The 25891-nt window shown below is 47.4% G+C and overlaps 1 protein-coding gene across 1 annotated transcript in view; it reads right to left on the reverse strand.

Annotated features, from left to right (window-relative positions):
• Positions 1–986: 986 nt before the first annotated feature.
• LOC119113013 (putative ammonium transporter 3) overlaps positions 987–25891 on the reverse strand; it is a 39967-nt gene continuing 15062 nt past the window's right edge. Inside the window, exons 2-11 of the mRNA XM_037237328.1 lie at positions 20671–20808; positions 12404–12591; positions 11596–11684; positions 8299–8456; positions 6681–6822; positions 5622–5797; positions 4813–5040; positions 3701–3979; positions 3171–3293; positions 987–1286 (exon numbers count right to left, since the gene is read on the reverse strand). Of these exons, the coding sequence (XP_037093223.1) occupies positions 1174–1286; positions 3171–3293; positions 3701–3979; positions 4813–5040; positions 5622–5797; positions 6681–6822; positions 8299–8456; positions 11596–11684; positions 12404–12591; positions 20671–20808 (1634 nt within the window). The 3' untranslated portion in view covers positions 987–1173. The remainder of the gene's footprint in view (positions 1287–3170; positions 3294–3700; positions 3980–4812; positions 5041–5621; positions 5798–6680; positions 6823–8298; positions 8457–11595; positions 11685–12403; positions 12592–20670; positions 20809–25891) is intronic.

Below are 25891 nucleotides of genomic sequence, written 5' to 3' on the forward strand. Positions count from 1 at the left end.
CAAGTTTTGTACTTCGCGCCAAACGTGTGCAACGTCGAAAACGTACTCTCTAAAACAGGGCAACGGAGAGGGGGCCATCATGGCTCACTCACTTTTCGTGAATGTTTAACATTAATCGTGGGGTACAGAACAATCTACCTCAAACTTCGGGCAGACGCGTTACTTTTTAAAACGTCCTACCCTCACGGTCGTAACAAACGAACACCCATGAACAACAAAACGAGTACCTAATAAACAGCACCTATCGACATGTAAAGTTGTAGCCATTAAAGCGTGACAGCTACCCAACACGAACGCATTTCAGCACGCTACCAAAGGCGTGATTGTCGGCGGACAGAAGGCTTAGAAGACGCCGGCCATTTTATAGATATACATTATCTCGGCATAGTCTTACCATGGGATTCGCTTTGTGAAACCCGCATCAGCGTTACACACTGCAGGCAAAAACAAGAGAATGCGAAATTTACAATACGATAATCTCCAGCACTACAAGTTCAAATGAGCTTGTGCTTAGGACAGATGGAAAACCTGCAAAACGACATCGCGCAATCATGGTTTATAGCAATGCCGAGATCGGATTGGAAAATCGTAGGCACACAGAACAAATAATGCAAGCAAATGACCGAACTGGTGGTGGATGCTGCTCGCAAACGGTCACGTATGCCACAAAAAGCTGCTTGAAAAACATAATGCTAACATATGTGACTACACACTGTTTACGTTGCCAACTGCCGGACACATTTACCTCGAGCAATTATATCGAGACGTACGAGTTTTTCGGACGCAAAAAGTTTATTAAAACTAGACATAACACGCTGAGATCCCTTGAACGATGAACGTGTTATACATGCATGCTTTTTACTATACGCGGCAAGATATCTTAAGGAGTTCAAAAACTACATCCGCGTGGCGAGCTGCGACGCTGGGCAGCCATGGGTCGCTATTTGTGGGGGGTTCAACGCTAGCTTTTTGGTGAATGAGCGCAAACAAGGTTTCAAGGGACTTTGATCAACTAATTTTCGTGGACCCTCCTCACCGCCAGAGTAAAAATCCGATGCTAACCGTCGTTACATGAGCTAAAGCCACCAAGAGATAAGTTCCCCGTAACGGATAAAATTCTGGGACGATGTCGCAAGTCGGACAACATCGGAGGAGGGGTGGGGGAGGGGGGATTTAGGGATGCATGTTATCCAGGTGTTCGTCGAAGTTGATCCATGCTACATGACTGGTGTTTTTCTTCGGGGGCTTCGAAGTTTTGTTGGAATCTTCAGTAACCGTAACTGGGACTGAAAGTGCAATGCAAGGATGTTAGACATGTGTATAAGCTCATGGTACACGGTGCGATATGGTAACTAAAATATACACTTATCTAAGCTTGTTGGTTACCGCTACACCCCTGCCATTCGATCGCTTTGGCTACCTATCTCATATAACCATAGCCACACGGTGGGTGAGAAGCCATTTGGAGCTCAACGCAAATTGGATTCTCGGCGCGCGTTGTTACTTAACAATTGTGTTCAAAATGTTCGCACTTTTGCATTCACCCGCTTTCTCCAAAAGCTAAGGGTAAACAATGAGATTTCCGAAGCCGAAAGCAAAAAGCACATTGATGCACCGACATCGGACAAAACCAGCTATCAAACGATGGATTTGGCACGAAAATGTTGCGAATGGAATGACTGTGTTACGTTTCAGGTCCGAGGAGTCTACTTGAATAATGAAAGCATTTCTTCCGGATACTTTTCCGCACCTGGAACTCTTGACCAAAATGTGTTGTCTGGGAAGAGAGTTACCAGCATATTCAGATCTATTCCAAGACTTTTCGTAGAGATAGGCGTTCGACGATAAAAGCAGGCAGAAGGCTGCCAGGCGCCCCGCCAGCTGGTGTCGCTATTGCAAGGCTCTGCACTCTCACCCGGACCGGTCGATCCGGCTCCAAATGAAGGCCATTTAAGCTAACGGGAGTGTCCACCTTTGAGGAATATCTCAAAAACGTGCTGTGGTGAAACCTCAGAACCAGTTTGTCTGATAATGACGCTGGGTAGTGCTACCGAAGTACCATCAAAATATGATGAAGAGATATATTTCTAATTATTTTTGGGTCCAAGTTATGTTGCCAACATTTGGTAACAGCGCCACGCTTCTCCCTTTCTTGGTTCCCCAGAGTGCACCCGGAGTCCGGAATAACTGCAGCTATTGCGACCGCCGTAGTTATGACGACGGCAAAATCTGTTGAGGGCCGTTGTCACCTGTTACGGTTTAGATATGTCACTTTTGAGTTACTTTAACCAGCACCTTGCGAGTTTGCGGGCTTAAACGTGGCGCCTCTACTGGTTTGAATGAAACCAGTACAAATGGACGCTTGCGATTGGCACAGCGGGCGGCAAGGACCAATTGCGGAGAAGCTCATTGGTTGGAGTCTGAACTAGCTTGCCACTATAGGCCATATAATATCCCGTTTTCCAAAGTTAAAAAGCATTTCGAAAAGAGCAATTGCACCAAACGATATAACAGAGAAATCAAAGCCATGCTATAAAGTTTCGTTGAAGTCGCGGAATAATAGCCCTACATTTGTATCTCTTGTAAAAATGCTTTAATCTTTCCCAGCATTTACCACGCACACATCTTTACAAAGTAGCATGTTGCAAACAGTGTAGAACCCATGCGTTAAAAAGCAAGGTAAGTTAAATGTATTGCTTTCAAATTAGTCAGCAAGAAGTCCAATAAGACTTCTTCCGCGGAGCGACTACTTCAAACCAAAATTCTGACATGTTCAGAAACATTGCGAGAAAACTGGTACAATCAATCCAATTGACGCGTCTCAGGTAGTAAGTGACAAGTACAAAACAGGTTGGATGCTCCGTTTAAGGTGGATGGCAAACCCATTTTCGAAGCATTCGAGTGCACTTCTTGTTGATGCAACTGCACGGGAGCTACTCTCATCGACATCAATACGAAATTTAAGCGTCTCTCAAAGTTCAGTGCCCTGGAACATTTGGTGAAAGGGTTTTGATCGGCAGTCGTCGGTAGACGTTAAGAAGACAAGATTGCCGTTGATCCCACGGCCAATAACGTATCAGCCATTTGCAGTGAATAGCGACCAGTGCTCCTCAACTGTCCGCATCTGTTCAGGGCAGTGACCACCGCTGGCTTCTGCAGAGCTGGCATACCAATGGGCTCGGTGCGTGATCCGAACGCGCTCCGCCGTGCCGATGACACAAAGGACGCCTCCGCCACTGAGCCACGCGGGTGGCTTATCCTCTGCCGCAGTTTTTGTAGGAGCGTCATGTGCCCTGGAAGTTAGACAGACCCGTCAGGCCGATGCTGGTGCTGATTGACAGCGTTGATTTTTGATGGCTCTCAGTCGTAAAGCGGCGTGATAGAGAATAAGACAATTACGCTATAGCGTAGGCCACAGTCCACTCGATGTGCAGAAGCCTAAATGAAGCCATGGTCACTTATTTAACGACTTTGATATCGATTCATTGAAAAATTAAGTGAAGCGGATTCGGAGAAACTGAGAATTATAGCTCTCATTTCTGAACGCTACACGAGGCTCATAAAGCGCAGTGGCTCCAATCACCATCGACCACTGGATAACACCGTAGGAACCCACCATTTACTGGTAACACAGCCAGACAACTGCCGGCGAAAGGTCGGCCCGCTGGGCTGACACCTCGACGGCACCGGGGCCACCTACCGAGGTTGGAGCCGACCTCCGGCGGCAGGTCGAGCTCCTTGAGCCGCTCGTCAACCTCCGAGTGACGCCGGAGCGCCGACACGGTGCGCGAGAGACCCAAGCCCGGGTGTCGGATGCCGTGCTCAACGAGGTCGGCGCCCAGCAGCTCCTCGTGCGTCGTCATTCGGATCGGCTTCAGCTTGTTGATGCAGAAGAGCAAGACGAACGTGACGATGGCTGACCAGGAGATGATGCACGCGCAGGTCAGGGCCTGCACGCCGAGCAAGTGCCAGCCGCCGCCTGTGGACGCCCAGCATGGCTGATGACGGCGTCGCGCGCGCGGCACAGGGGACGGAACGCCGTCTCAGCAGATGACACAGCACCCCGAGAATGTGGCAACGCGGCCACTGTTCTGGCAATGCTACGAGGAAAACATACAGGAGATTCACCCGTCTCCGCGTTTTTTTTTTCAGCGAGACCTCACCAAATTGTTGCGGCTACAACTGAAACTTTGGTTACCTCTTGCCATTCCATCTGACGTACTCCAGCAAAATGTTGGCACCCTGCGTTGCCAAGGGCGTCTGCTAACTGATTTGTCGGAAAATGGTTCGAACAAATACCATTTTAGTACGAGACATGCATTAACAAATTATTTCCAACAGAAAGGGTATATTTGACAAAGCAATTGTTTCATATGACATAGCTAAAAACAAAGCATTTGCCACGTAAGCTGGATCATTTAGATTGCTATTGACGCACGCAGAGGGTATGCAAAAGGGTAATACCATGCTGGATCGATGTTAGTTTCATTGCCGAAATCAATGCACGTTTTCTCAATGCACGTATGTTAGTTCTTAGTCTATTGCCGGCCCAATGCTCGATGATAAATGCGTTATGTATTGCGAAGCGGATGAGGGAGCTAATGCAAAAGTGCCGATACCATCACGGCATACTTAAGCCGTACAGATGGCCGCGTCAAGTAGCAGAGCTGGTGCACTAGATACATGTTTGGTGTTTTAATGAAGAGATTGCCTCTGACGTGGCCGGTCCGCGGTCTGCCGCGTGGTTGCCGTCAGGAGTGGACAGCTGGACCTCGCGCGGCCGCTGCGGCCCGAGCACCGCTGGCTGCCCACCTTTGAAGAGGCCCGCGCGCCCGTTGGTGATCTTCTCCAGGCTGTCGGCGTCGACAAACAGGCCGATGGCCAGCACGCCCCAGAGACCGCTGACGCCGTGCACGGAGACGGCGCCCACCGGGTCGTCGATGTGCAGCCGGTCGACGAGCGGCATGGTGATCACGGCCAGCATGCCGCCGATTATGCCGACCACCACCGCCTCCCAGGAGCGGTAGAGCGCGCAGCCGGCTGCAGCGGCCGCGGCGCGCGGGGTCACGGGCAAGACGCCGCGGCGTTCGGAGGTCACAGGATGGTTGCCGCAACGCGCGGAGGTCGCAGGTTACCGCGACCCCGCAGTACGCGGGGTTGCGGGCCAGACGCCGCGGTGCGCGGGGTCACAGGCCAAACGCCACGACGCGCGGGGTCACAGGGCGGCCGCCGGGCGGGGGCCAAGGGATGACTGAGCGGGCTTCATCCGTTCACCACCGCACAACGTCGGCAGGGCGACACGGTCGCGCAGTGTTTTTGTGACGTGGTCGAGCCAATAGCCAAATTTGCTTTCGGGGTTGTATAAGGACACTGGTTACAGCAAAACGAAGACATTCTTCCAGCTATACACCGACCTATACGTTGGATACAGGGAAATATATTACTAAGTCATGCCGTTGCTTTCGATGCAGGAAGATACCGTGTCTGACCATCTGGCTCACGAAGGATATTATGCATATGAAAACGTCGATTGGGCTATGTTTTACGCTCGTGATAGGAAACAAAAATGATCTCGATGCATTTCAAAAGGTGTTGAATGGGATGTGAGCATTTCAGGGTACCTGTGACGGCCACCAGTCCTCCCAGAATGCTGTTGATGAGGTCCCCGACCATCAGCTTCTTGGTGGTGGCCAGGCTGTACGTCATGCCAAAGAGGCCGCCGCCCAGTGAGGCATTGATGGTGGTGACGGCGGAACGAGCGGCGTACTTCCACTTGTGTCCGCGTACTCCGAAGGAGCTGCCGGGTTCGCCGGTGACTGTCACGTAACCTCACACCACGTACACCAAAGACACTACATGCCATCTCACTGCATTTACAACCTCAGATCGCTTCGAGATGAAGCGGATGCACATGCACACATAACTGTCGTTTGCTGAAGGTGTGGAGAATATAAACGATCTCACAAAAATGCCTCGGCTGTATTCACATGACCCGACAGCCCGCTGGTGTGTCTGGACGTTTCCGCCCTGATGTCGATGGGTCTGCCCCGCTCCCGAGGCCGGTGAGTTTGCCCCGCTCCCGCAGCCGATGGGTCTGCCCCGCTCCCGCAGCCGATGGGTCTGCCCCGCTCCCGCGGATGGTGGGTCTGCCCCACTCCCGAAGCCGGTGGGTCTGCCCCACTCCCGCAGCCGATGGGTCTGCCCCGCTCCCGAGGCCGGTGGGTCTGCCCCGCTCCCGCGGCCAGTGGGTTTGCCCCGCTCCCGAGGCCGGTGGGTCTGCCCCGCTCCCGCGGCCGGTGGGTCTGCCCCGCTCCCGAGGCCGGTGGGTGTGCCCCGCTCCCGAGGCCGGTGGGTGTGCCCCGCTCCCGAGGCCGGTGGGTGTGCCCCGCTTCCGCGGCCGGTGGGTGTGCCCCGCTCCCGCGGCCGGTGGGTGTGCCCCGCTCCCGCGGCCGGTGGGTCTGCCCCGCTCCCGAGGCCGGTGGGTGTGCCCCGCTCCCGAGGCCGGTGGGTCTGCCCCGCTCCCGAGGCCGGTGGGTCTGCCCTGCTCCCGCGGCCGGTGGGTCTGCCCCGCTCCCGCGGCCGATGGGTCTGCCCCGCTCCCGAGGCCGGTGGGTCTGCCCCGCTCCCGCAGCGCTCTCGCCGTCTCTTCAGCCGTCTCGCAGCGCTCCGCAGCTTCTCACCTGCCGCAGTTGAAGCCCAGCCAGCCCCACCAGAGCATGAACATGCCAAGCATGGCGTTGGTAGGGCTGCCCATGGGGAACTGCTCGTGGCCTTGGTCGTAGCGGCCCAGGCGTGGCCCTACCATGATGCACGCCACCAGACCTGCGGCGGTCACAGCTGCTGAACACCGGACACCTCTTCACCGCACTCACTACACACTTTCAAATACGTTTAGCATGGTCGAAGTTGAGGCCTTCGATGTCAATAGCAATGAATCAGACATGAGGCGTTTTTATGCAAGGGGGGAATTTACAGGGATACCCCTTCGGTCTGCATATGTGTGCTGCCTTTGGTCCCAATGTGGAGTCAAGCACATGGCCTTTGCGTTCAGCTACTGGTTTGTCTTTTAATCTGCTTATTTATTTGAAACTATATTTGTATTCGAATGTGTTTGCCATTTTTGGGGTCTACGTGAAATGCAAATGCACAGTAGAGAAAATGCAAAACGCTCCTATCTAATTAAGGCGTGGAAAACAATTTTAACGGATGCCATTCTGGGACCAAGCGTTGTTTGCCTTACGGCCGGAAAACATTTAATCAGTGAAATCGGACCAGAACCGAGAGGCACCATCTGGTGACACTTTGGGTGGCCGTCGCCAACCCAGCACCATGCCTGGACCTCGGAATGTGCTGCTGTGTCGAAAGAAACTCGACCCTCCATCCGAACACGTAAGCACGCGTCCGAGGACGCTGAAGCCGCCGTGTGGGTATGTAGGGGCAGAAGGAGGGGGACGGGTTCATTAACTTAAACGTTTTGTGCGCTTTAAGGGAATGTTTCATGTTTGAAAATATTGAAGCAAGCATCACATATGATGAAATAAGCTCACTTATATCCATAAGTATACGTTTGAGTAGAAAAGGCTGCTCTCGGCAACCCAATTTCGCTATTTAGTCAATATGCTCACCAACACGTCAGTGCTTGATTACGTAAATCACTTTGCACAACATTGATTGAGAGCCAATTGGCGGCCGTTCTATCTGGAAATCGCGCTCACGAACGCCAGATAAGAACAACTCGAGCCATTTTTCTTTGCCTGGATCGCCGCATGGCCAATGGAATTACGTGATTTGAATAAGGTTATTATGTCGCCCTGGATGTCTGGGTGACCTTGAAATAGTCTCCCCGAAATAAGCTGGACGTCTTCGCGGGCGTGTAGCTTAGAAACAAGGCTAATATCTCAAGAATGGCAGGGGCAGGACAGGGCTCAGATGTTAAGAAGGGCAGGGCTTGAACTTCACCGAATTATCTTCAAAATGACCATTTCAGATAAAAAACATGCTAGAAATGTGGAACACTCCCTTTAGGCATCAACCCAACAGCCTTGCATGCAGATGATTACTTTTGAACAGCTGTATGCTTCCGTTTTCGAGAAATTCTCATTCGTTAAATGTCGATTTGAAGCCGAAAGCGTAGCTTGATACATCATGTATAATAACAATTTAACTCTGTAAAATTGCCATCAGTTCCGAGATGACCGCGGATACGAGCGCTGCACTCGCGGGAGGGGTACCGCGATGGAGCACGTGGCAGTGTCTAGTCCCCCTCCCCCTCAACCTCCAACCGAAGCTGAGACTGACCGGAGACGCCGCCGACGAGATGCACTCCTGCAGAGCCGGCTATGTCGATGGCACCCATCTTATACAGGAAGCCGTGCTGTCCCCACAGCCAGCCAGCCGGCACGCAGTACACGATCGTGTTGATAAAGGAGAACATGCAGTAGGCCATGAAGTTGAATCTGCAGCACACACGAGCACAGGTGACCAGTGGTCGGAGTTGGAGATATGGCCTAAACACAGAAGGTGTAAAACATCATCTCATCTAAACAAATTCCAGGGGTCCCGCCAAAAAAAATATGTTTTTCTCTCTTTCTGGAGGCGAGCAAATGCCGCAAAATAGAACAGCGTTATGTCCAGATGAGTAGCTTTAGCGCTTCTGCCTATTAATGCGCAGTGCAGTATAGTTGCAGAACGAAATTTCCGGCGATGCTTCTAAGCCCGAAAGCACCATCGATAAACGTAATTTTGAAAATAGTGCCTGGTTGTATGCTTTCGGGCAGAACCAAAGATCTACCATAGTGAAAAAGTCGGGGAAACGTGCAAAACGAGCCTTTGATAATGTAGAAACAGCAATTTTCCTGCGCAGAACCAACAAACTCTTGCGGCGGTTGCAGCAGGAGCTCGCTTGTACCCAAAGCACGGCCCAGAGATGGGCAAGAACTGATAAGACGACTGCTCCTTTATGAATTAATAGCCGACAGGGCGCGGACCATAGCTGACAAAACCTGCGCGTCACAAACGTTATTTGTTTGACATTAGACAGTGTGTGACTGACGCCGCCCACTCATTTGAGCCGTCTGGTTTCAGGCTCTGAGTTTGAATGCCACTTCTAACACGCACGCTTAGAGGCGTTTTAAAAGTAAAATCGTAACAGGAAGACGGTGGTGGCAGCACGGTTTGAGGCGTGAGAAATGCATTCCCAGTAACTTTCAAAAGGTAGCGAACTACCCCCCCCCCCCCCCCAAAACCTCAGAAACCCGGCATTGTCAAAAGCATGCACCCGTGTAGCTAGAAGGCACAACACATTACACAGAACGTTTCACGTACTTGACATGACTCTTACAATTTTATGGAAATAGCAGACCGAACACACTATACGCGGGTACTCTCGATGGGAAGCTCCACCCACGGCCAACAAGCCAGCGCGCGCTCGTCACGTCCGCTTTTTAATATCTCTCCCGCGCTGCCCCGTTTCTCGGCAGCTGTTCCGCGGGGCAGAACTTTGCGTTTCTTTGCTGGGCTATGAGCCTATGACCCTCAGTGTTGAGTGCCCCCCCCCCCCCCACACACACACCACCCTTCCCCCAGTGGTGGGTTTGGCCTCGGAAACAGGACAATGATGCAATGCTTAACAATACTAAGCCCCCGATCGCTTTCACCTCGCTGAAAAAATAACTAAAAAAACTGCAAAAGCAAAACAAAAAAACTATGTGCGCATGTGCAGGCGCTTACAAGTTTTTGAAACAATGGTCTGCTAAAATAGTTATTTCCAAGGATTGGTGTACTTTGTGGTGACTATGTGTGTAATGCTCTTCGCAAATGCACTCCACGACTTACGTAATTTTGTCACTCATATGCCATCACAGTTTAACTGTGCGCCAAATCAACTTGTCATTGTTGCGTATACCGTGGGTTATCTTTCAGCTGGGGCACCCTCTACCTTATACGTTTCTTACCGAATGGTCTCAGTCCGCCAGTGTTTTCTCTTCATCTCAAAATGCATTAGTGGAATATATTGTTGACTTATGTGACTTGTTCTTCCTTTACTTTTTAAATGTCAGTGACCATAACATTGTTGCCAGTATTAATTAGAAAATTATCTTTCAGATCCAAAAAAGTTAAGATGCGTATAGGCCATGCCATTGAGCGGAGAACCCCGTGGTCAGCGCCATGGAGTGAATGACGCGTCAGATCGATTCTGCACATGTGGCCGTGGAGCGGATGGCACGCCAGATCGACTCTGGACATCTGGCCGTGGAGCGGATGACGCGCCAGATCGACTCCGGACATCTGGCCGTGGAGTGGATGACACGCCAGATCGACTCCGGACATGGCCGCCGTCACCTCCATAGACCTAAGTCGAGCTTTCGACGGCGTTGATCATGGCGTCCTGCTGACCAAGCTGCAATGGCACGGCAACGGTCCTCGATCGTTCAAAAGCTACCTTGACGGACGGCGGCAGGTGGTGAGAAGTGGTTCACTAGGCCTACCCTAGTCGACACGCCCCAGGCCATCAAACAACTCATCATTTTATCTTAATATTAACTCCCTCGCTGTCCGTCAAGATGATGAGAGTGAACATCGGCCATACCCTATCCTGGGATGAGCACATATCCAAATTAGCCAAAAAGCCCAACTTGCTAAGCCCCGCGACCACATCGGCGTCTTCAGGGCCCTAAATGCGCCCCCCCCCCTTTCCTGCCCCGATGGCAGTCCACTCGCTGTTAACGCCTCGGACCGCTGTGAGCGAGCACACCTCTCGGTCGGCGGTGACCGGCGCTTTAGAGCTCTCCCCTTTCCGGCTGCCCATGTCGCGTAGGACGCTTTCATATCGGGCGGCCTCGTCCTGGAACCACACGCCGTCGCCGCCGTTGTGACATCCCGGAGACGTACTGCGCTCATATCTCAGCTTGACCAATGTGAAAAGAGGGCTTTGTTTGAATTTGTAGGTCTTTCTCAAGCCTTTGACATGTTTTCATCATCGCCTCATCTTTGCTTTTATCTTGTAACTCGTAATCCGTCGACTCCAATGAAACATTAAGCCATACATATGGAACGATTCGTGGTAAATGCATGACATGACTTGCCAATTATTTTCCGCTAAGAAATCAACATGTCCGAAAACAACGAAAAACCCTTTAGCTCCTGGCACTTAGCAAGCGGAGATGCGGTAAGGGCCGGAGGCCGAAAACATGTCAGCATTTGGCTTGGCAGTTTTAGTCAAGAAATATAATCACGGGGTTGTTAGACACCACTCTTTGACATAAATCCCAGTTGCCTATCATTCAAACTATGTTGATGGGAGATGAAGTACTTTCCTTACTCAGGTAACCACTGAACTCGGTATCTGAACAGTCAGCAAGCGGTCTTTTTAGTTTTAGTGATCCTTAATCCTTACGATCCGTTTGGGCTGAAAAACTGTAAAATCCCTTTGCAGTGGTTTTTGTCCTTGCAAACCATGTGGGCTGAGAAATTCCGACATCCTATCCAGTCCTAATCCGTGTTTTTGACGTTCATTCACAATCCGTTCCAATCCAGCGCATGGGTAAGCCCGCAGTTCGCGGACGCACTCGATTCGTGAGGTGCCGTGGTACCCACCTCTCGGCGATGGCCCCCGACACGATGGTTGTCGCTGTAGTCGCGAAGGACAGCTGGAATATATACGTGGCGAACAACGGTCCCATGTCCTGTGGACAACCAACAGTCACCAAACGTCAAAACGTGCGCGGGATGCGGTGGTTCATCTCGGTGCTATTTCACCCACTCGCCTTCTGGTTATGTAACATATCATTATGTAGGAGACGCGATATCTCATGCAGCACAAACCACAACAAGGTAACGCATTTCCATTGGCGTGGCATTAAGCCATCCCACACGCTGAGGGTTGGAACAGATTCCAGGTCCCCAGCGGCTACCACATGGATTGTACATCGCTTCTAATGTTTGGCATTCAGGTCCCAGTGTGTTCCATCTCTTTTCAATGAGCCTTGTCGTTCCCGTGAGCTGTGTGATGCTTTCTAGTGCGCTGCACTCAGGCCCGACGGTCTACGTCCCGTGTTCCGGTGACCTATGCGTTGTGTCCCAGCGAGTTTTAGCTACAGTTCGGCGAGCTTTTTCACTGTCGTGTCCCAGTGGCTGTATGCTGTGTCCAAGTGGCTGGATTCTGTGTCACAGTGTATTGTGTCCCTGATTCCATGATGAGCTATGTCCCAGGTTACAGTGGCTGCATGTCAATGCCCACGGTGGACTTGCTTCAATGATATGTGTTCCAATTCCTGGTGCTGTGTTCCGGATCCCAGTGGCAGTGAGCTAAATCCTGGGTCCTGATGACCCATAGCCTGGGGGTCCGTGCGCTCATTCTCCTTGATCTACCAGTGACTAGCTGCAGGACGAAGAGATGCAATACCTGCTCTGGTGCGGAGACGGCAAAGTCTCCTGCCGCGAACAGTATGTTGGAGTAGGCGGTGCCGAAGCTGAGGCCGTAGCCGAACACCCAGTAGGATAGACCCCCGAGGATGACGTCCACCGCGTTCTTCACCATGATGTTGACCTCGTTCTTCAGTGATACGCACCCCGACTCTAGGAGACCAAAACCTGCGACACCCGAGCTTCGGTTCTATAGGCGCTCGTAGCTCCATCCAGATCACGCGGGACGACAGAACGAAAACTTAGTGACATAGCCAACAAACGTAGCAACTGGGGCAAGGTATAAAGACTGGGACGATTAATGAGCTTTAGCTAAGAGAGCAAAGTTATCAAAGATTGTGTCGTTATTATAGTTATGTACATTTCTGCTCCCAACAGATATGGTTTTGCAGGGGCTGATTGCGGATTCATGGCAGCGAAGATATTATGTCACCTCATCAGCCAAGGTAAACACCTACGAGGTTAAAATTAGAGGACTGCTTCAATCAGCTGTAACTGAAAAGTTCATTATCTTAATGCTGAGTCCGGTTAAAGCACGAGCATGCTCATCTCCGTGCTATCAAGCTAATGATTGCAGAGTCCTGATGCGTCATATATACATATATATATATATATATATATATATATATATATATATATATATATATGTGCTTAAAGATTTTGCGCGAAAACCTATGCTCATTTCGTCACAGTATGTGAGTATTGGACGACCCCTGAAGACGAAGAGCTGGAATATTGTCCAACAAGGCGCCTCTATGTCCGAAAAGACCAGAATGAGTCAGGCACTGCCGCCAGAAGCATAGCTGAGAGATAATTGTATTACGTCACTCGACCCCTCGACATGCCTTAAAGCATTTGTTACCAGCTATCAACTACCAGTTCTGTACTGGGACGTATGACGCTATTTAGCTGAACGGAGCACCCATCAAAACACTGATAATAAGTAGTAGTTGAACTAGTAGTGAAGCTACATGGTAAAACATTTCCTGTTACCAATAACACCAGCCCTTCCATCGCGAAGCAGTGGAAGCCCTTCCAGCCCTTCAAGCTCCTTGGATGCAGCACATTTCGAAGGAAAGAGTGCGCAATGCAAACAAAAAAGCGCTGTCTTTAAATCCCGTTGGTGACCTGCCAGCACCCATTGTACTTGTCATCTCTTTCGCTGGTAATGGTTGTGTTGCAATATTCAACTCCTCAGTGCAGAGTGCCAGTAGCCACAAAGTGTACGCATAAAAACCCCCAGCGATTGTCAAGTCATTTTCATTTTCATTTGCTATCCTCACAAGTTTCATCCCATGTTCTAACATCATGCCCAGTAAGAAATCCAGAGCTCAGTGATCACATGACTATACCATATTTTGGCTCTGACTGGATTCCTTCATGACACGAACCGCTACAAAATATCATCAGAATGGATTGCTACCTACCGAATTGCATGTGCTCTTCTCGCACATTCAAAAAGACGTACCCAAGCATGAAATCACGATGGTGTTTGCACGGGCGAAAAATCGCTAACTTTAGATGCCCCTAAATACCGTCAGCAATGGTCTCAAAACTTTTGTTACGTTTATTACCATGCGTTGGCCAAGCGTTCGAAATTAATTTGACCGGATATGCCAAAAAAGGCAGGTATAGGTGTCTAGTTAGGCATACATATGAATGCAACGCATTTAACTCACATACAATGCATATGTAGATAAGTATACAACGATGTATGCGGCATTTCTTTTAATAATGTGATCGTGTGAGCTTCAAATAATTTGATGTGTTATAAATCTGACATTTAGCTCCCAAACAGGAGAACATAGGTCAAACAGAAAATAAGGAAACCATCAGAACGACTTATCGGTCAAAGCCCGCTGAGAATACAATTATCTGATATTTGCTTACGCGCTAAATGGGATATTTCTGGCAAGTGGCACAAACATGAGTCATGAGTGGCTCCACACGACACGCCTGCTGTCACGCGTATCGAGATTGCCTCCTCTCGGGCCGGATATTGAACGCACTGTCAGGAACTACAGGGAAATCGACCGGGGCGAGCATGACATGCGGCGCAGTCTCCTGATAGGTCCGGTAATTTCCTTTCATCTTCAGCGTAAGCGGATGCACGATAACCATCTCAAATATTACACTGAAAATTGGAGCGCGCATAAGTGTGGGATGGTAAGAGTATCACCCAATATGTGAATACATTATTGGGCGGAAATGAGATCAATATGGCGACTCAAATTTTTTGGACGTCTGACAGCTCAGATTTTCTTGCGGCTAAGAGCATGGGACGCAATTAATTCTGAAAAACCTTCTGTCATGCTTTGGATGCGTTAAACATTTCGATGATTAAATCGTATTTTTATTTCCCTGTGCTTTCCCACCATCTCAGCCGTGAAACTACTAGTGATTTGATGGAAATACCATTTCCTAAAACAACATATCGGCAAATATGGTGTTTGATACAGACAAACTTAACGCCCAAATGCCTTAAGGCTTCTAAATCAATACATTGGGCTGAAAAATGATTGCGGTGGTTTAATATTCGGCACCTCGCATTACATGCTTCAAAAACCACAAACGATTTCATCGAGACGGGAACTGTCCAAGCTCCATTTACAACGACGTTACATATTCGGGTAACATTCGGAAGTATCTGGTTCTCGATCCGGTTTGGTACATGTCGTTTTATGCAACGAAATGGAAGGCTTGGGACAGGTGTTTCAGGCGTATGCCTCTACAATTACTTCCCAAGTTGAATGTAAGTTCAATATCTTGGTCCTGGGCTCGTTTCACGCCCGTGAAAACTGTGACAAAATCTATTGGATGGGAGCAAAGCTGGCCGATGAACCATAATTCGTCACGCACGTATGTATGTATTTATGTACATTTTTATGGCATACCTTACGTTCTGTTGGTACACCAGGACTATTATACGGCTAGATACGACTACTGGCTGGTCTGGGCTGTTACTGGCCAGCTGGTAGGACAATATGCATTATTCCGCTGCACATAATGCATATTTTAAAATCTGCAGGCTCACCGTTCTCATATTTCCTTTTCTCCATGTCAGGCTAGTTCGGAGACTCCTTTCCAAACACTGGTCCGTAATCAACATCTCCGTCGTGTTCCGTGAGTCCTTTTTAGATAATGGTAACTTCCTCGTAGCACCGGATCATACGTTTTCCGCCCCCCCCCCCCCGGCTCTTTTTGCTCAAGGAAGCCTCTTTGGGGACTCGGAGCCCCATTTTTCTCGGAATCTTTTAAGAGGTCATGGTTTTTCGCAAGGTCGTCAGCTCCACTACGAGCGGAAATGAGAGGTCCCGCAGTATCGTCAGCACGATCAGCCGTGGAACGGTCTGTGGATCAGTCCGGATAAGGGCCGCAGGATAACGGGCCGCAGCGTCCATCGTCATCGGCAGTCGTCAATAGCCGTAGTTGTAGACAATTTGGATATTCTGCAGACTGATGGAGCTATGGGGCTGATGAAGCAGTTATGTTGGCAGAATCTGGCACGTAGGTTTTTGATTCAAGATTTACCTTCGCTTTCTTTGCATCATTAAGCGCGTTTGTTTTGGCCTGTAGGATATGACCGTAGATGGACTGTGTTGCACATTGTCACATAATTATTTCAGAAAAATTATTCGCAAAAAATTCACACTTTTGTTTGACGGACAAAAATACAAGGCAGTGACTACCTCTCGAAGATTTTGCAACTAAACTGGAACTGAACAACGTTTTATCTGAATATGCACGATTACTGCCCAGCCCAGTGACGTTAATTGAACTCTTAGTACGCAACAATGTGATATTTTTCAGAGGCGATTGTCCTTCCTTATTATATGGCATCTATGCTTATTAGCATTAAATATTACTTAAAGTTTCTCTGGGCCAGGCATAAAGATGAAGTCAGCTTCTGCTTCGTCTTCAGCTTTGCGGAATCGCAGTTTGTTTCAGTTAGCTCTTGGTTTGCTTTCGGCTTTGAACCATTTTCTATCGCTGGCATTGGCTTTGGTCTCGTCTTAACTTTATTACAACGATTGGCTTCAGCTTCGGCCTCGGGTCTGTGTCTTGTCGGACGGCCGGCTTTGGCGTCGGTTTCGGTCTCAAACATTTCATAATTGTGGCTCCGTCTCCGGCTGCGCGCGAACTTAAACTGCTGACTTCAACTTCCTCATTGTGTTTTTTCATTGGATTCAACGCTGTAAGTGGCGAAAACAGCTTTCCTCGCCCTATCCTTAACAAACCACACGAGTTTTCGATGTTTTTTTAGAGCACTTCGCGGATTGGATGCATCGACGGATTGAGGATCAATCTAAGGAGCGAACCTGGCTTTCAAACTTATCAACTCACATGGTTTAAACGGACTGAGAGCGAATCAAACGGAAATTTTCACCAAACAGTTCCCCAAATGTTCAATAAAGATACTAACCAAGAAAAAATTATTTAAACCAATAAAATGTATCGTTTTCAATAACAGGCAATGCACGCGCCGGCAATATAGAACACGACTCACAGTCCACAAGCAAGTCATTTGATGAAAGGATTATTTTGACAACTTGATATGCATGAGTTACACTTAGATATGCTGCTATGGAAGACAAGCGCCCCCGTTCCTTAAAAGGTAATTAAATTATCCAATTATCTAACACCCTATCATATCATAACATAGATAATATTCCTCCTGATCTTGTCATCAATCATATTTAACCCTTGTGGATGACACCGCATCTTTGAGTTCAAAAGCAGGACAGGATAATGTTTTGTTGGTTGAAAGCCCACTATGGAGTTTTGAAATACAAGGTTCGGTCTGAAAAGGTCAGAAAAGCGAGCTTCCTGGTAACATTATAATTTCTGTTCACCTAGTCAGTCAGCAAAATTAATGAGCTTAACATCAGCTTAAAATTAAGCGTGCTGCCTCAACTGATCCATTTTCAGGCCCCTGCTAGAACAAAGATTGTTGCATTCTCATAATTATTTATCTACCCACACCACTCCCCAGTTCTTATATATATATATATATATATATATATATATATATATATATATATATATATACATATATATATATATATATATATATATATATATATATCAAAGAAGCATTTTGGAGCATGCATGTCCTGTACAACCATGGACCACATGTAACTTTCTCACCAAAAGTGAGTTAGGTACTCTTTACATCCAGCAAAAAACTTTGGTATTTGGTAGATACTTTTTTATTTGTGTCACGTCTATTCTACTCCCAATCGCATAAATGTGCCCAATTGGACGGTTGCAATGCATTTTCATACCTGTGGTTCTTCTGCAATGGTTTAGGAGGTCCAACACACTTTACACGAAGTCAGGAAATTAACATAAATAAACATACCACCCATTCCTTTATTCCGCAGGTGAGTACCATCCAATAATACTACAAATAAAGATTTCGTAATGTTTGGAAGAGCTTGTGGGACCATCCGAGCTCATGGAAAGTAGCTGGCGTGTATATGAGATACTAAAGCACCAGCGGTCATGATAGATGTTGGATGATGGGCGACAAGTATGTGCCAAACTCTCTTAGCACGATTTGTTTATAAATATGGGAGGATTCTATATTCGTATCTAAAGCACTCACGGCGGACAAGATACGTTACATACTTTGATTGAAACGCTGCCCATTCGGTTCAAAATTACATAAGCTGTGTAGTGCGTTTGCGAAGAACATTATTTACCTAGATAAGAGAGAAGTAATAGCCTTATTCCTCGGAAAAAGACCAGAACAATGGATATATATGTATACCCATATATATATATATATATATATATATATATATATATATATATATATATATATATGAGTTTATATTTCGGCAGCATGCCTTTATCGAAACAATAGCAGAAGTCATTGCACCACTTCTGTACATTCAATTTAATCTTAAGTGACCCATTCCACTTACATCCAATTCGCATCACTTCTGCTATTGTTTCGATAAAGGCACGTTGCCGAAACATCAATCCATCTGTATCTTCATTCTTCTGGTTTTTCTCCGAGGAATAAGGCTATTACTACTGTCTTATCTGTGAATAGCTGCTCCTTTTCCTAAAACGTTCATAGCCGCTCTATTAGCGCGTTGAAAACAAAATAATGCATGCAAAGCTGAGTACTTTTGTCCAAATACACGGACCAAATTTATTTTTGACTGCGTAAATGGCACTTCATCTAACTGCGTAATGTATGATTACAAGTACAAATAGCTTTGGCATTTTACCAGTATGAGCAGAAAAGGGTGATTTGGTAGACTCTTACATTTTTGCGACATAGTTCAAAAATGACGCAACTGTTTCATTCCTCTGAATAAAAGAGCAGTTACCGCGGGCAGTGGACAGTCGCACAAGTGAATTATGACGTTAACGCAGCTGCTAATCTAACAGGAAATAATGGTTGCAATGATGCACACATGAAATAATGTATATGCAATGAGATATGCGTTCTTGTGGTTCACAAGGCACACTAGATGAGCGTCGTCCTGCGCTTGTAAACTTGGCGCTGCTGAAACTGTGAAGTAGCATTTGTAGGTATTCTGTACCTAACCTCGAGTCTGGAAATGTTAGATAATGCTCTCGTGCCTTTGGCGTATTGAAACCAGGAGTGACTTTGGGTCCTTGGATGTGGTGGTAGTTTTAAGCTGTTACCAAATATGTGTGACATGATAAATAATACGGTGAGCCTTGGTTGTTCTGATCTCCAAGCAAAAGTGCATTCCCAACAGGCGGCAAGGTGGGTTAAGTATCTCAGCACCCACTGGCTTACGACAACTTAGCGTGCATTTTTTCCAATGAAAATCCACAAATTTCTTGAACATAAGGTAATGGGGAAACAGGAATCGTCATCTAATTTTAACAATGCTTAAGGTGGAAGCGGATTAGCACGGATCTATCTCATACATTTGTCTGGTAAGGCGAACTGGAACGGATTGGAATGAGAAATCTTGAGAAAAGCAGATTGACAGGGGGATTGGATCTGGACTAACCAGACTGGACTGGACCGGACCCTGAAAATTCAATCCATCAAGTGCTCGAACGGGTAGGGCACAGTTTTTCCATGGCGTAACAAGAAGCAAGTCATTCTCTCATGACCAATTAACACCTGATGTCAGCCAAAGACCTAATTTCCCCAAAGTTCCGTACATGCTAACGCGCACGGAGAGGACGATTCTCCGAGATATCTTCCATCCGTGGCGCCATGACCTCCTCACATTCTCTCGGAAACCCAACGCGATGTTTTCTTATTCTACAGTTTTGGCAGATGCATAAATAATTTCGATGCCGCAAAAGAACATTGCACGAAGATTAAGCCCTGGCTTGCCTTCGCCGTCGGGGTTCGGGTTCGTGACTGACGGGCTCATCCCTGGTTTTGTGTTTTCTAGGTTCCAAACCCCTGACTTCGGCAACCGCTCTGCGTGTACAAAGTTCAGGGCCACTCGCATTCGTCTTGAAATACGTAGCAAATGGTTTCGGACTTGGCTTCCCAGATGTAAACTTCAAAGCCACCAGGTTCGGCTTCGACTTTGGTTTCATGTTAGTGTCTTAACTTGTTAGTGCTTGTTGTAAGTGTCTTAGCTTGTCATGCTAGCTTACATGCCGCCTTGAAATCAGAAACTTGGATTCTCCCCCTGTCTGCTATCAGTGCTTCATGGTCTCTTTCAAGTTTTGACCTCATTGTCAAGAGCAATATATTACTGTGAAGTAATGCGATCCCTGCTACAAGCCAATGACACCATTTGCAACCACGCAGCCAAAGATTGGATTATACTGTCATGCTCCAAGGGCCGCTATGAGATTCTGGTTGCCATTTCTAAGCGGCATAGAGCAGTGTTACCGAAACTTCCCAAGAGATGGAGGCGAGGACACTCCCACTTTCCAGGTAAATTTTGTCCATGTATCACAATAATGCTAATGTTTGGTTCTGAGAACCGGGACCAGCGCCTCCAAGCCCCCCCCCCCCCCCCCCCCCCTGCTATTTGCACTCCCATGGCTCCGGTGGCATCGGCATTTACACGGGATCCCTTTTCACACCCAAGAAGCGAGTGTTTCAGCTCAAAATTCTTTGTTTTTGACCAGCGTGTCTGTCTTACACAAAGCGAGGCGTTGTAAAGTTTATGGTTGCAAGGGCTGGCGACCTCCAGGGCAGGTTGACCCCTTGAGGCTCATCTGGACTGTCCCTGCGAGCGTCACACGGGTCGGAGTGCGTGGTAACTGCTGCTTGATGCTGACCGGACTGCATGGTGAAGACGATGAATGAGGCTGTCATGACCCAGGTGGCGTCATCCCAGCTCATGTTCTGGTCTTCCTCGCTGCGCGGCATGTAGGTCGTGTTGGTCATGTTCGCCATGTCCATCTCCGTCACCACTTCTGTCGGCAAATAGGACAGCATGCCATTAGACTAACTGATTAGAGAGGTCAGAAGTGGCAGGGGGATGTCGTTTAGCTCTGGTGAAATTTCACACTGGCGCTACGATGCTGCTTGCAGAAAGAACTTAAACGGGAACAGCGATTGCCCTGCCGTCCCAATGAGATGGCTCGCATGAGCCTTGCCGCTTGCCTTACCATGAAGCCGAGCTTTCACAAGCTTCGTACAGAATGGTGACGTCACGGGTGCCGAGACGTCAATGCAACGCGGTCGCTAGCCGTGGGGCGTCAGGCCGCAGGGCAGCCAAAACATCGGAAATCCTCGTACAGATAATGAGCAAACTGTTGGCCTGTTGGGAGATGGATATGACTAGCAACCTGATCACGTAGAATTTAATGGCGCATACCATGATACGCTTTGCAGGCCTACACCCCTAGCCATTAGGCAAAATGCAAAGGCATGAAAAGTGTAAACAGAGACACGGTAATTAGACAAGATGGGACGGCCGGAGCATCGGACTTTCTTCACATCGATCATGAACGAGATGTTAGCGGCAAGCGCATATGACCAGCGAGCCAATCGAATAAACTCTAACGCCGAACATTATGATGTGTTTTGCAAACTTATGCGGCCAACTATTACTATCAAATCGGCGTGAAAATTGAAAACTCTTACGCGAGAACTGCTGCGGAGATGAATGGCTGGGATATCGGGATGCCTTCGTACCAAAAATAAACAAGCTGTTAAGGGAAGGTGCACATATCCAGTGGACTGAATGCGCGGAAGTCAATAGGGAATATGATGCGTCAACTTTAAGTGCACACGCCGCGCTATAAAACGGAATCAGCGTTTAAAGCGAAAACGTGCGCGTGCGGGCTATTGGAGATATGCGGCCAGGAATTCGGTCTGTCCTCTTACCTTAAGTAAACTATCACTGGTGTGTGCGTGTATCCGCAAACTGCTCAGGTGAAATTAAATGGCAAGCAAGATCATATGCTTTGCGAGCTTACATTCAGCAAAGCCTTAGGATTCAACTGGCGTGGGAAGTGAATACGCCTAGGCAGGGACGCTGGTATTAGGGTTGAGTTTAAGTCCCCAAGTTTCTTAAAATTTAGCATTTACCCCATGGTACTCGACTCGGAAAAAACAACCAAAACGGCTATCTCCCCAAATTAGGAGAGCTTCCGCCTGCCCCTACACGGGGCCGGCTGACATCCTCGCTGAACGCTGATGGGAAATTTTGAGGTTAAGTAGCGCGTTGTCACGGGAAGCTGTATTAAACAGGAAAAGTCCGTCTTGTGTTACGAAGCACAAATGCTCCCGCGAAAGGCCGAGCAGGCATCGGCCGGCGTTAAGAGACGGCAAGCCATGAACCATGTTCACACAAACACGCGCGCTGCCCATTGTTTGGACCTGCTGCCCAATTGTTTTACCCATTTTACCCCTTTACTCTTGCTTGTTGTCCAAACAAACTATAATCACGAGTTGAGTAAATACACTTATTGGAGTCCACTGCTACTTACATTAAACATACAAATATCCATCATTTGTGCCATTTATACTCTTCTGCCTGATAAGAAAGTTACCACAGATGCATATCCTGCTCTGCACCTCCGGTCTGGCTATCCATAATTCTACTCGCGTACCACTTTCACACACATACACACACACACACACACACTCATACGTATATATATATATATATATATATATATATATACACATGTATGTATATATGTGTATATATATATATATATATATATATATACACATGTGTATATATATATATATATATATACATATATACATAATATAAGCAGGCACATAGGGACCGAGCACTGTCGGCCCCGCACACAGATGCCGACCGAGCACGTCGGAATGTAGGTAGGCATGGACCTAGCACGACCAGCCCCGTAGGCAGGAACAGGCCAAGCACAGCGGAATGTAAATAGGTACGGACCGAGCAAGACGCATCTGGTACATCCAAGCAAAAATTAGCTGTAGCGGACAACAGACTCGCCACGCTCATCACTCGTTTGCATCACCAGAGACGGCAAGACCACGAGTGCAAAGCTGTGTAAGATCGAAGTGCATTGTTATGGCTTGCGCTGAATGCCGTTGTCCCATATTTGCGACGTGTACCAAAAACTTACTCTGCTGAAAGCTCAGGACCAGCCACGGCTAACAACAAAACTGGGTAGTACCACTGCAGCGCCACCAAGCTATAGCAGTTATGTACATTTTATTTATTTTCGAGTCAGATTCAGCCGTCGTCATGACGACGGCAGATTCTGATGGGTGGCCGCTGTCAGCTGTTACCATATGACCAGGGCTACTGTGTGTGACCACAGTACAAACGAACATTTGTGATGACCACAACGGGCGGCAAGGACCAGCTAGCAAGAAGAGCATTGGTTGAAGTTCGAAACAGTGCGTCACTATAGAATATATAGAACGTGATGCTTCGTTTCACAAAGCCAAAGGCGCTTCGAAAAGAGCCACCGTAGTAAACGCTATAGGGAAGATATTATAGCTATAGCATAACGTTCGTCAAATGCCCGGGGATAAAAACTTCCCATTCGCATATATTCTTTTCTTAACAGACTGCTTCAAGCTTTCGCAGCATTTATTACACAGACTTTGTGACAAATTAGTGCATTACAAACATTACAGAATACACGCGTTTAAACAAGCAAAACAAATGAAATCTATTACGTTCATGGTAGTGAGCAAGGTGCCCGATGAGACATTTCCCGCAGGAATGGCTACTTCAAAAAAAAATTTTAGGCTATCCAGAAGGATTTTGAGAAAACTGGCATTCCTGACCAAATCTGCGCGTCTGATCTAACAATAAGCGAAATGTACAAAAGGGTGGCACACTCCCGTTAAGGTTGCTACGTACATCATACTCCGTTCTAAGTTTTACGCAATTCGCCCGCTGGTTATAGGCATCTGCCACAAACAATTTGTTCGGTATCGGCACAAAGACAGACCGATGTTCCTTCTACCGTATGGCAAATAAGTACAGTGCATACGTCTTCACTTCAGCTGATTGCATTTAAATGGTTTGCCGCGTAGGCTTGCAAACCAAAACATCATTTTCTTTCATACAATTCTACGTAAGCGGCTCGCTGGTCTTATGCATCTCCTGCTAACGTTTACGCCCGACGCCTAGAAGCCCGCCGCACTCTGAAGTCTCGACACTAGTGACATCACGTTAACGTTAAGTGAAGATGAAGCGAAAATTACCGGATGGTTTTATTCCTCTTATTCGGTTTTGCTACTGCCCCGTTTGTCACTGCACTCAATGTGGAAGCTTTGGATTTCATTAAGCGCGGCGTAAGCCGTACACGGTCCGCACAGTTATCGTTTGCCCCATTCACCCGACGAAGGTGTGCTCTTCGCATTTGACGTACAGGATGAACGCGCGGTTCCTTTCAGAAGAAAGGTAGCAAGATCAATTTTTACAGAACATTCTGATGTTTCCTGGTTTTGCCCGTTCATTTTTCATCCACTCGTTTGACAAGCTGAAATCTAACAGATCGTGCTGCACTTGTTAGAAAGTGGTCGTTGATAATCATGAATTCATCTATCTGTTATCAGCCTGCAAAAAAGGCATTACTTTGGTCAGCTGCTTGTGTACTTTGACGTGAAAATGCTTAACTTCTTTACCTCGAACTGAATAATGAATAGATAATCCTAAACCCTTTCTTTTGTCATATTAGTGAAAAATGTAACACTTGTACCCAATAATTTAAAGCCACCAATTTCAGCAGAATTCGTATGTTTCATTCGGAATCAGCTCCGTGTTATATCTGCACCGGGAATTCACGCTGTCAACACCTTTCCATCGTGACACGATAGATGGAAGATAAAAGGTAGGACAAAATCCTGCATCTATTTTGAATTAAAGCTGAATGTTTCCAATGACTTCAAAGCTAATTCTTTCAAGAGTTAGACGAATAAACGTGCAACGTCAGAAATGGACGTCGTCCCATCTAAATCGGAGTGGCAGAACAATTTCTTATTCGACCCAGGTCAAGATCCAACTTTGGGAGTGTCTTTTCACAACAGCTCGTGCTGGTGTCTCTCCACACATATTCGGCGCGGCGATGATACCCGATGTCACGCAGTAATCATACCGTAGTCATGCCGACAGACATACCTCTCAGTTTCCGAAGGTACAATATTATTCGTGTGTGCTATTTTTTTTTTGCCGTGGGCGAAAACAAAAATAGGGAAGGCCCAGTAAACGCTGAGGGGCTAGCGCGTCGGCCTCCCACGCGGGGCCTGGGTTCCAATCCCGGTTACGCCATGGCCTCGTGCGTTGATATCCTCACTCAAGTCGCTAGTGCTGCATAAAAGGGACGCGGCAACGTACGTCGCGTTCTTTTTTTAAAGAAATTCGGTTAGCGAGTCGCGCTGACGCATCATCTCCTGACGAGTGTAGACAATGTGGCCGCACAACCAAACAAAGCTGCACGACTGGGCGCCAGGCTAATGCAAAATTACGAAGCAGCAATCTACAAGAATCGCCACCTGAAAATACCTGCATGTGCCAAGCGCTGTCGTAGAGTGAACAGAAAGTACAGGACTTGGATTTCGCACATCATTAGGAACACACTCCGCAAGTAGTTATGAAATGCAACAAAAGGAATCGACTTTGCAATGATGGAGATACATACGGCAGATAATCTGAACATTTCGCGCATGCATACACATTGCACCACAGCTATGGTTCAGGTATATCTCATTATTTTGTAGTATGTTATCACTATTTATTATTTTTCATTATATTATCATATGTTTATGACTATTTATTATTTCATAACTACTTATTTTTTCATAACTCACCTATTGTATTTGATTAAGATGTCTTATTTTATCATTATATTATTATATTTCACTATTATTTATTATTTCATTGTCACATATACAGTTCTGCATTGTCAGCTGCTGGATGACGGGGAGTGCAGCACCTACCATGACCAAATGACAAATATAGTTTGATCTCAGCCCCCCTCACATCAAAGAAAATAATTCTCAAAGGATCGGACTCTTGACGGATGATAGAAGCACACTCTC

Source organism: Pollicipes pollicipes, unplaced genomic scaffold (genome assembly GCF_011947565.3).
Source record: "Pollicipes pollicipes isolate AB1234 unplaced genomic scaffold, Ppol_2.1 Scaffold_7261;HRSCAF=8764_pilon_pilon_pilon, whole genome shotgun sequence".
Lineage (NCBI taxonomy): Eukaryota > Metazoa > Arthropoda > Thecostraca > Pollicipedomorpha > Pollicipedidae > Pollicipes > Pollicipes pollicipes.